General features: G+C 40.6%; 1 protein-coding gene across 1 annotated transcript; it reads left to right on the top strand.

Moving 5' to 3' along the window:
• The first annotated feature begins 8,095 nt into the window (after nt 1-8,095).
• On the top strand, nt 8,096-9,346 carry LOC125498922 (poly [ADP-ribose] polymerase 1-like). Its single transcript, XM_048647256.2, has 4 exons — nt 8,096-8,214; nt 8,353-8,435; nt 8,565-8,702; nt 9,233-9,346. The coding sequence occupies exons 1-4, from the start codon at nt 8,199-8,201 to the stop codon at nt 9,323-9,325; spliced, it is 330 nt and encodes a 109-aa protein (XP_048503213.2). The 5' UTR covers nt 8,096-8,198; the 3' UTR covers nt 9,326-9,346.
• The last annotated feature ends 3,121 nt before the right edge of the window (nt 9,347-12,467 follow it).

Here is a 12,467-nt window from a genome sequence, read left to right as displayed (position 1 = left end):
GAGTGTGGCGAGTTTGTGGGAAGAGTTAAGTTGCCGTGTTCTGTTGCACGAAATTGAAGAAATGTGCGAAACTCTTGAAAGATGGAGTACTCTTGATTTAAAAGTTGTACAAAAAAGAAAGCTATATTATGTGGAATGCATAAGCGGTGCGGAACAAGAAGGTCTTTGAAAATCAAAGCCAGCATGTTGTTGTGGTAAGCCCACGACTCCAACGGCAAGTTGAAGAATTTATTCTCTATGCAGTGAGAATTTATGGCAGCTATCCGAGGCATTTTGGGAGCAGCCCAGCTTGGTGGTGTGCGCCCCCTTCCGATGTAATCAAACTGAACGCGGATGAATCTATTAGCAATCATGGGAGGGTTGGCTTAGGAGTTGTGGCTCGCGATTTGAGTGGGCAAGTGATTTTTTCGACTGTGAGAAGATGTCATGCCTTTTAGCCCAAAAGGTGGCCGAATGCAAGGTGGTTCATATGGCCACGAGATTGGCTATCTCGCATGGTTTCTCCTATGTTATTATTGAGTCCGATTCATAGGTGGTCTCTACAAGACTCTCAAAGGCTGCATTATAATTTTCAGATTTAGATGCCATTATTCTTGGTAATTTTATCTCTATGTGTAATGCTTTTTTTCCCATTCGTTTTAGTCATGTCAAAGAAGATGGGAATTCTATTACCCATAATTGAGCTAGAGTAGTGCCGTTTTGAGTTGAACAATGTTGGGAACGTCATTGTCCTAGTGATCTTACCCCTTATATACTGAAGGACTCTTTATCCCTTGGTTGATGCACTTCTCTTTCCCCTAAAAAAATAATAGACACAATTTTATATAAGAATCATCATAAAACAAATAAAAAAATAATCCAAGAACAAAGAGCATCGCAATATCAACTATATACAAAATCGGAGAGTAAAAAACCAAATTATAGGGTGTTCCGGTATGGAATAAATGATAGGGTGTGAACTGGTATGTCCTTCGTATATAAGCCAGTTTGGTTTCCTGCAAAAGAGAACACGTAAGCTAACCTCGAGGGTTAATCCAAGGAACGCCCCTCCGATGCCTAAGTTAGTAATGGTGTACTACTGGTAGCTCTCAAGTAGAGTATGATTGTGTTTGTGAACATACCTCATGACTCAGATCAGCGGGGTATTTATAGGCGCCGGTAAGAGTCCTTGTTCAAGTAGGACTCTTCTCCTATTGGTTGGACGTAGGTATATTCCTTTGGGATATATTTTTATCCTCTATTAACGCTTTATCTTTAGGCCCGCAGGCGCATGTAGATAGAAACTCGATCAAGCCCAGGCGCATGGGTAGTGGCCCAGTGAGGGATACCGTCTCGGTATCTCAATGAAACCGGTATGACTAAGTGAACGGTTCCTTAGTAAGCATGTTGACCATGACGATACTTATTGGTCTAGGTAGACCGGTATGGAACTTAGTCAGCCCCCATACAACTAGCCCCCAAGCCGATATGCATGTCTGGCGAAGACGTATCCTGCTTAGTAGAGGTAAAACCATCATGGGAATGGCTGACATGAAATAGCGTGGGAAGGTTGACTGTTGCCTAGGAATTACAACCGTCGCCTCGATGCGTGTGTCTGCTATCAGAGCTCATTATGAGGAGTTGCTTCACAGCTGTTTCTAAGCTCAGTAACACGTGGCGTGATCAAGGGCGGGAAAACGAAGAGTCGCGTAATCCAAACCATGAGTTTTTCTTAAATACGCTTTGAGTGACCTCCGCTCCTCATTTCTCATGATCCTTCATTTGCTCTGATTCTCAAAACGGACTTTCTCTCTCTAAGCTGATCCTCTGCACCCTTGAAGGTTTTGATCGGACCCGTTCTTCCGGCTTTCACGTACTCGCGGATACCGGTTTATTCCTTCTTCGAATTCCTTCTTCCAGGTAACTTCACAAAATCTTTCGCCGTCTTTCATACCGTCTTATTTATCATGTCTTCGAATTCGGATGCACAAAATATATCTAGAAGTTCTTTCGTTATGACCGATAGTGATATTAATCCTGGTAGTACTTCTTCTAGTTCTATTGAACTCGTTAATTGACCGACAGTAGACATTACGAGGGAACTTAAGACAAAGAGCCAAAATGACCGTAGTACTTCCGGTAGGGATGAACCGGTCTTGCACGCCTCTCCCCTAGGAATAGTTGTGGGACTCGGCAACGCATTAGGAGTGTCGGTCTATGGCCGATATGAGACTATGGTGGGCCTTGCTGAACGCTCCCCCGAACTGTTTCCCCCTGTTGGGCCTTCTTCTTCGAGACCGGTAGGATTAATAGAAAAGGGTGAAACTTCGGCCAGGCCGCCCCCTGCTCAAGTAGAAGTGTCGTCTGTAGATTCGGACGAAGTCGCTATTGTAGTCAAGGCTTTGGAGTCTGATGAGGAATCGACTACCATTGAGGCTGAGGAGGATGAGGATCCTCCCGAAATCATCCCAGAAGAAGAGGTCGAGGAGGAGCTGGCCCAACTATACATGCCGCCCCGAGAGGCTGGTAGTCCTTCCTTCGTAAAGGTAGATAGTAGCTTGGACGACATCTGTCATGAGAATAGATTTCTCATCAAGGGGTCGGAATACTTTGCTTTTCCTGATGAGTACCAGTTAGTACTGCCGGACGTTGGGGACGCAATAACGGATTGCTCTCCCGGACACATGGCTATTTATGCGCACATGCTGGATTTCGGTCTCCGCTTCCCACTGGACCCCTTCCTCGTCAAGATCTTTCGGGCCTGGAACATATGCTTAGCACAGTTGACGCCGTTAGGGTGGCGCAACTTAATTTCCTATGCCTGGTTTGTACGGTATAAGGGGTTCCCAGAGACCCTTAACCTATTCCGCAAGCTTCACTGGATAAAGGAGGATGGCTCTACGAAGGAAAAGGGGGCCGGTAGGAAGAAGCGAGCCCATACCGACGATGACCAAGGTAATGGAGGCTATATGTCTCTGTACACTGGAGCCGGCAAACTTATTGTCTACCCCAAACTCACCTCTAAAGCATTGGAGGGAGAAATTCTTTTGGGTGAGAGTGCTGTTAGATTTCCCCCTTCGTCACCAATGGACTAAACCCCGCTTTCGGATGGAGCACATCCCTGATAGAGGGCTAAGTGGCCGGGAGAGGGAGGCTTTTGACTTTTTTGCTGCCACTACCGTTCCGGCGCTGAGGGGGAAGAAGAGGGTGCCGGTACCGTTGCATTGGTTGCCCCATGTTGACTATATATTGGGAAACCTGGCTCTGTCCGCCCTTGGCTTCTGTATTGCGTAGCTGCATATTGGGATTTACCTGCCTTTGTTCTGCATATTTTTTAGGCTGTTTGATGCTGATGCTATTTGTGTTTACACAAATTATAATTTTTTTTTTTTTTGTGTGTATAGGCCGGGAGAATGTCATCGGGGAGGCGCTGCACCTTAATCCTAACTACGAACCAATCAGCAACATGCTACTAAAACCCGCTCGCCGATTTGCTTCTATTCCCACCAGCGTCGGTGGTTGAGGCCGCCGGCAAGGCCGTGGCTCCGGTAGGGGGACCGATAGCGACGAGGATGACAAGATTCTATGCCCTTGATTCATCGAAATCAAATTTTCCGTCCTTGAAGCGCAAGGCTGAGGGTACACCGAAACAGGTATCCATGGAGGCCCGCCAAGGAGCCGGCTAAAGAGCCCGTGAAGGGGCTTTTCGAATCTCCTGCCGCTGTGCCGGCTAAGAAGGCAGGCGAAACTGTTCCTGCCCCATTGATGAAAGGACGGGTGGCCGAAGTCGGCGGTTCTTCTATCCGAACTATCTATAAGCAGCTAACCCTACCGACAATGATACCGGTGCTGCGGGGCTTTGCCAAACCGAGGAAGCCGGGATTTCTTGAACGCTTGGTGGAGGTGCTTGATACCCTCCAAAAGAGGTGGACTCGTTCCCCCGTTAGGGACGGGGCCGTGTTCCAGCCAAAGCTCACCTTAGACGATGAGTCGTTGTTGCTTGACCGCCCTCTGGAAGGAGGAAATCTGGGATACCCGCTGCTGAGTGGCCTTCAATTGAAGTACGACATGCCGGTCGACAAGGTGAAGGCCGCTGCTGCAGTCCATGCCCATAATCTAGCCGTGGTGAGTTTGACTTCTACCTCCTTTTCGTTTTGCTTATCTCTTGTGCCGGTTGAATTGTTAATTTGCTAATGCTTTGTTACTGACTTTTCTTTTGAAATAGGCGGCGCAGTCCAGTAAAGAGCTCTCGATATTTACCGGCATTTCCAGGGGGCCTACCATGCTGCGGTGGAAGCCCATAATAAAACTGCCGAGCAGCTGGCCGACAGGAAGTCGGAGTTGACCACTGCGGAGGCAAAACTGACTAATGCTAAGACCGACATGGCGCAAGTCAAGGCAGACCTGGATGCCGCCAAGTCAAACATAAAACAATCGAAGGGCACTCCCTCGTTGTCTTTAACAAAGACACCGAAATAGAGAAGCTGAGGGAGCAGCTCAAAGAGGCCACCGACCGGGAGCACAACACGGTGGCGGAATACCAGAAGTCTATGGACTTCGTTTCTCGATTACTCAACCGGTATAATGGTGGTTGGGCAGTGGCCATGAGATGCGTTAAGCGTAACTTTCCCGACATGGATTGGTCCCAAGTAGCGGAGGCTCATGGTCGCCAGGAGTTTGAACTCCCGGTTGAGGGCGAGGTCCTAGATGTCGGTGTTACTAAGGTCGATATCGCCAATGCTGATCCACGTTGTGAGTTCCAGGAAGAGCAGGACCAGGAGGCCACTAACACCGGCATTGATGTTGATGAGGATCAAGATGCTACCAACGCTGCTGTCGGTACTGAGACGCAAAGGGATCCGGTGGTGGTGGTTGACGGTTCCGAGGAAGAGGAGCCTAAAAAGTAGAATTTTAGCTTTCTTTCTTTCTGCCTTCCTTGTAAACCTGGTCGCCTGTGGCCGATATTTCTGACTTAAAATTTTTACGATGTAATCCATATTTTGATGAAATAGAGTTCCTGATTTCACTTCAATATCGTCTCAGCGCTATGATTTTATTGCTTTATCGTTTGTTTGCATATTGACATTTGTTAGAGTAGTTTCTCAATCCGGTGTATGCACCTTAATAAACTCAGCAGACTCACTAAGGTCGTTGACCAGTTAATTTAGATTCTCACTCACTTTATCCGGCAGATCCACTAGGATCATTGACCTGCAACTGTTAACGCTTATTCACTTAATCTGACAGATCCCTGAAGATCATTGACCGGTTAGGCACTTTAATTAACTCAGCAGATCCACTAAGGTCGTTGACTGGTTAATTTTTGATGCTTGTTTGTTTTACCCGACAGATCCACGAAGGTCATTGATCGGCTAGGTACTTTAATTAACTCAGCAGATCCACTAAGGTCATTGACTGGTTAATTTTTAATGCTTGTTCATTTTATCCGGCAGATCCACGAAGGTCATTGACCGGCTAGGCACTTTAGTTAACTCAGCAGATCCATTATGGTCATTGACTGGTTAATTTTAATGCTTATTGAGCTTCGTCCGGCAGATCCAATGAGGTCATTGATCGGTAAGGAAGAGAGTTTATAAAACTTGACGTAGGAAAAAGATGCTCATTTTATTAAATAAAACAGCTCTTCCAGGCTTTCCCGGATTTATTGCCTATAACACTGTAAGTAGGGGTGATAATGAGCCTGACAAGCTCGCGAGCAGCTCGGGCTCGGCTCGGTCAAAGCTCAGCTCGTTGAAGTTCGGCTCGAACTCGGGCTTGCCTCGAGACTTAGACGAGCCGAGCCGAGCCGAGCTAGGCAAAGCTCAGCTCGTAAAGCTCGTTAACAGCTCGATTATTATTTTATACTAAAAAAAAAATCATATTGAAAAAAATTTAATACAAATTTATATTTTAATTTGTGATCCAACTTCACCTCTACTCCACTAGGCACTAAAGTCCCACATTGGTTAAGAAAACAAGGATCAACCTTATTTTCTTTATAAATCAGTACTACTCCTTACTTCAACTTAAGGTTTAATTTTGTATCTCCTTGGTTGGAAAACAAAAACTATACTTTATTTTCTTCATAGAGGGAATGAAGTATATTTTTAAATATTTGATTATTTAATACTGAAAATATTTGATAATTTTTTCTTTAGCAAAACATGGAGTCCCACATTGAAATTTTAACAATGCTAGGAGGGATTCCAAGTTATAAAAGCATATGTAAACAAAACAAGGGTGTAATGAGTTTTTTTTCTTTAACAAAACATGGAGTCCCACATTGAATTTTAGCAATGCTAAGAGGGATTCCAAGTTATATAAGCATATGTAGAATGAGTTTATTCATCTTAAACAAAACATGGAGTCCCACATTGAAATCTTACCAATAATAAGAAGGAAACCAAGTTATAAAGTATAGAGATAGGGAGTTTATTTTTCTTTAACAAACCATCACTAGTGCAAAAAACATCTTTTGCTATTTATTAAATGCTTTGGTTGAATAATTAACCCGAGCATTTGTGATAATTTTAGTAAAAAAAATTCACAAATGCTCGTGTTGATTAATCAACCGGAGCTTTGACGTCAAATGCTCCGGTTGACTAATCAACCTGAGCATTTGTGAATAAATGGTCCGGTTAGTCAAGTGAGCACTTGGATTGTTAAAGCGCGATTTTTTTTTTGTTGAAATTTAGTCGATCCTATAGTTCAGTTTCACTCCCTCCCTCTCTTATCAATTTTCCCTCTCCTAAGTCTCCCGCTCTCTCACTCACTCAACCGTCCTCCGTCGTCCCTCCCTTCTAGTCCTTCGCTTTCTCCCCCATGCAGCTGTCCTCCGTCGTCCACCGCTTCTGTTTGGTCGACATATTAGGGCTCCGTCGTCGTCCATCGCTTCCTCCCAAGTCTGCCGTATTTGCCTATTTTGTCGACATATTAGGGCTCAAGTCGTCGACATCTCTCCGCCGCATTTGCCGGCTTCGTCGCCAAATTTTGGGTAAGGCCTAAGGGACACCACTTGAAGATTGTACTTTAGTTCTCCTTTTCAAAATTCTTGAAATTATACATTTTATTTTACTTTTAGTTTCTGCAATTATAAAACATGGGTTTGTCAATTTATATCCCTAGATTCAATGCAATAATAAGTAATAGGATATGACGGTATGTTATTCTACACAGTGTACTAACAATAAGATGAGCAAATATTGTTTTCAAAATCTAGGTTGCTTGGATGAACTAGGATTTTACATTCCTAGGTTTAAGATTGATATTACTTGTTGGCCTGTTGCTTTATTATATTCATAACTTGTGAAATATGTTGCTAATTAGGTACAATCGATATATGGTAAACTAAGAATTTGATGCTAAGTTGTGATATTACTCCCTCCATCGTTCTCTCTCTCTTTCCCTCATCAAACTGTTTCTCTGTTCCTCTTCACTCTCGATCCGCTCCTTGGAATGCATGTCCAGGTAATTTTGTACAAACTTTATTGTTGTGATTTAGTTATTGCTGTATTTTTAGGTTCCTTTTTTTGGTTTCCTAGATTTGGGGAATTTTTAAGGGTTTTCTTTGATTTCGTTTATGGTTTTGTTTGGGTCAACAACTTTATCTCTTACCTCGATTCCTATCCCGACAACCGTAGCAAACCAATGTTCTGGTGCTGCTGTTTTGGAGCATGCTAAAACACGGAAGTAATTGAGCTCCTGCTGACGCTATTAGAGATGCGTTCAGATTGTAATATAATTGTCCTAGAGAAATAAAGCTGATTCATCGTATGTTTTAGTAGTTTGATTTTCTTTTTGTTTGTTTAGTTCTATTCTTCCTGAATGGTCAACTGAACTCCATGCTAGGTCAAAATGCTAGAAGCACTCTAGGACATTGAAATAGCTTCTAGATTGGTGGGTTTTGACGTGGATAGTGATGATCCTCTTGATGCAAAGTATAAGAAACTACGCTGTGATATGGCGCCCCTACCACATGATAGTGAAGATTATCAATTGATTGAGAAGTATCTTCTCACCACTCATTCCCCCACACATACGGTGGGTTAAGGTTTATATATTCTCAAGTTCTTTTATTCATTCAAGAAAAGTTCTGAGGCTTTTATCATCATTTTTGCATACATTAGGAATGGAGACTTGAACTGCAAGAAGTTTTCTCACTCGAGAGAGAAGGAGAACATGATAAATTTGCTTCTCAGTGTGAGAAGCTTGGCAATAGAATGCTCCTGTGGCATGGTAATGTTGAATTAATATTCTTGTATTCCATTATATGTTACTGCTTTAAGTTAATAAATATTCTTTATGGTAAGGAAACATTGACATATGCTTTATGCTAAAGAAAGTTCATGATGTGGTGCTAAACTATTGTCTCAGGTTCCCGATTGACAAATTTTGTGGGTATCCTTAGCCAAGGACTCAGAATTGCTCCTCCTGAGGCTCCTGCTACCGGATACATGGTTTGTCCCACCACTCGTTCACTCCCTTTCTTCATCTGTGGAATATGATGTGTGCACAATTTATGTCGTTAAAAGTTCGAGTTCCTGAACTATGTTCCCTGACCGACTTGAATTGGATATCGCATGCAGTTTGGCAAAGGGGTTTACTTTGCTGATCTTGTCAGCAAGAGTGCACAATATTGCTACACTGACCGTAAAAATCATGTGGGCTTGATGCTATTGAGTGAAGTTGCTCTTGGGCAAGTCCATGAGCTAAAAAAGGCACAGGTGAGGCTATTATTAGCTAATTTCCATGCATCCAGAGTAAGAAAGGTTGAAATTCTTTTATATTCATGTGTCAAATAGGCACAGGTGAGGCTATTATAAGCGTATTTTTATGCATCCAGAGTAAGAAAGCTTAATTTTTTTTTATGCATGTGTCACGAGCTCTATGGTACTCTTTACTTTTTCTTGCATGATGAACTTCTGCTAATGAAACGTTCTTTCCTTTGTTATTCGGACTGTTTATATCACCTTAAGTACTTGTGCTAGATCTTCGACACTTTGACTTGGGTATGAGTACTTCGTCACTGCTATCTGTGGGCTAAAATCATAAAGTTGTCATAAAATAACTGATTCGGATAATTGGATTTATACCTATGCTGATACCAGTACCAAGTCCAAGTGATATAGGTTCTGCGTACATTCCTTGATAGCATTATCAGAACATGTATTGTTTGTTTGCTTGAATCTTTTATTTTCTGTATGTATCTCTTTCATGGTTTAAAAATCCTTAATTTCACTGTTACCTATTCAAGTACATGGAAAAACCTCCAAGAGGAAAACACTCCACCAAAGGACTTGGCAAGAAGGTACCTGCTGAGGCTTTTGTAATTTACCATCAAGCCTGACATGTTTTTTTTGCTCATCTGTTTTCTGTATGTATTTCTTTCATGGTTTAAAAATCGACTTAAGCCTTTTGTAATTTAGAAAGGGAAGGGGGGCCAAATAGGCATTTCAAAAGAGGACACCATTGCTCCCCCCTTCCCTTCCCTTATATATATATATATATATATATATATATATATATATATATATATATATATATATATATATATATATATATATATATATATAATATATATATATATATATATATATATATATTATATTGCAAAAGATGTTTGGAGGCTTGTTTGATGAATAGCAAACCAGAAGCACACTCGTGTCACACATCTCCATCCTTGTAGCTCATCCATAAATTGACCATCTGTTCTTCTTTGGATGTTCTGAGACATATTTTCGTCTACTAAGTCCAGGTAAGGTGGCTGATTCAGCCAATTTTGCTTTTTTCTGCAATCTTAAAGTAGACTTGTCTTAAGCTGGGACAGAAAGAATTGTTGGAGATGCCCTAAGGTCTAGCAAGGCAACTAGTCCCTGGGGTTTGAAGGGAAGTTATATTCAGGAGTTGAATGCTCCACTGTTCTACCATCCTCTATAGTCAGATAGCTGGTTTAGAGTGCTATGACATGTATTTAGCTACTATGCTAGTAGCTCTGCCCTAATAATATCTATCTCCAAAATCTCAGATGTTTACTCAAAATCCTTATCAGTCCTGGAACCAAAGATGTTCAAAAAGTGGTATCCACACTAGTGGTCATTGTGAGTGCATTTGTATGACCTTGCAAGTTTTCTGAATATATTTTTCTGCTTGCCTACACTAATGATGCATAATGTGATGTTGTCAGGTTCAAAAAATTGAGACTCGTAAAAAAGAGTGGCGATATTTTGTCCATTTCCTTGTATGTGCTAATTTCTTACTTTCTTTTGTTGATTTGGCTGTCTTGATTAAGCAAAATTGGCAGTTTTCTTCAGTTTACATCTAGCATCTGCTGTTTAATCTTTTTCTTGAGCTGTTAATTTTGGCGTATACTAAATACCTAAATTACTGAATTATACTAGCATCTTTCCTCTTTTGCAGGCTGGAACAAAAAGTAAGTTACCATCAAGCCTTTTGATATGTTTTATAAGTAATGAAAAGCAGGTATGTTTCATAAGAATTATCCTTTTGATTTTGTAATTTACTTAATTAGAAGGATAGTTTTTTTTGAGGGTTTTTGGATTTGTGAGATTTTGAGATCTTCTTGTATGAATTTTCTTATGAGGTTTCATATATAGTGTATTAATTACAAAAGAGCATTTTTAATAAATGTTGCAAATATTATGGTTCAATTGAAGCCGAATAAAAAGGGATTAGAATAGATTAGGGTTGGATTCATTGAGACTTAAGGTGCTTTTTTACAGTTTTTACCTAAAATGAATGAATGATTCATGACTCGTGAGTGGATTTTTCCGTCTCTCTTGTCTTAGATCAGAGTTGTTGATGATGACACCTGCTATTCTCAGCTACCTTTGGCAATTCCCAGCATTGGAGGTAAACGTAAGTTAGTTGAGTGTTTGAATGAATAGAAATAGTTGTTTTACTTTAGTGCTAAAAGTGATAAAAAGATTCCCCATAGTATACATGGTTCGATCAACCTTTCCAGTTACACAACGATTAAACCTTAATACAGGATATAGAGATTCGCACATAACTCACATCACTAATTACTGGACTTTCTGGGCTCAAGTAAAGGAAAATATATAAACAAGAGTCATGTGAAATGGTTACTCAGGCATGCTCCATAAACATTAGTATCTAATAGGAATAGTTGGCCCCAACAAAGAGTTCATAATTGAACGGTCACAACTCACAACCACCATACTTCATAATTTACAGTAAAAAAATTTCCCCGCTTTCTTTCTGTTTTTCCTTCTAATCCCTTTATGATAGGTATTATATGGTGAAAACTTATCAGAAGGGAAATGAAGAGCAGCAGGTATGCGACAGATGGAAGGAATTGCAGATGGATCCCTTGCGCCAGCTCTTGCAGTCAACAAAGCAGCACTTTTCTGTACAACAGCAAGGGCCTCAGGTTGCTTATATATTGCGTTTCTTGCGCTAGGGCTTTGGATATGGTTTCAGGAGACAAAGGACTAGTGGGGATAGGAGTAGGAGGAATAAGTCTATGTATATGGTATTTACTTTACACTTTTAACTAATTGTTGGTCTATAAGTGATAAGTCATTTTTATATATAGTTTTTAGGTGCATTTAAGTTGCATTTTAGAGCATTTAGTTTCATATTTAGGTTCATTATTGCATTATATTCTTAAGTTATGTTTTTCTATTTCTATTCGGTATATTTTCTTGTTTGTGATGAATTTCAGGCATTGAAGGCGTATTTGGAGTATGATTAGCTAAACTTGAGGATTAGGAGCACTTGGAAAGGAGTTACAATGAATAAGGATCGTATGGATATGTCATAGTACGAGTTTGAGCAAAAACGAAGCGGAAAATCATTAGAAGAAATGTGAAAAAGGAGTCATGTCTACTCTTCTGATCATAACTTTTGATGTGCTTCTTGTAATTGCGTAATTCCAGCATATTTGGAAACTAGATTTGAAGAGCTTTCCAACAATAGGTGGCATCTCCCGAGGAGACTTTTAGTCAACGAGTTATGCCTTTCGGAAGATTGCACTGTTTCTGCTGGAATCTGCCACGCGTACGCACGGATCACTAATCCGCCTATTAATGATAAAATTAAGACTTTCCTTATCTTGTAAATTACTTTCCTAGTCATATTAGGTGAATATTATTTAGATAGGTTTTCATTCTTTTTCTCTCTCCTCTCCTTTTCTCACGTTATTTTTTATTCTCTTAGGTTTTAGTTTTCTCTCCTCTCTTTCTCTCTAGTTTTTAGTGTAAACGCTAGTTTTTTTTACTTTTCATTAATTCATGATTTCTTTTAGTTTCTTTCCTTGATTTCTTTCATGATGTTTTTCTTTATAGATTTAGATTTCATTATTTATTTCATGATAGAGTAGTTTTTATTTTTAGGGTTTGGGAATCCATGTTTATATGCTATGATTTGATTGATATTTATTAATGGTTTGATTAGTTATTGATTTCTCTAATTGATTAGTGTTTTTCTTGTTAATTTTGCAATCTGGT

Source organism: Beta vulgaris, chromosome 6, assembly GCF_026745355.1.
Source record: "Beta vulgaris subsp. vulgaris cultivar EL10 chromosome 6, EL10.2, whole genome shotgun sequence".
Lineage (NCBI taxonomy): Eukaryota > Viridiplantae > Streptophyta > Magnoliopsida > Caryophyllales > Amaranthaceae > Beta > Beta vulgaris.
The sequence above is the reverse complement of the archived record's forward strand: the minus strand, read 5'-3'. Positions and strand labels throughout refer to the sequence as shown.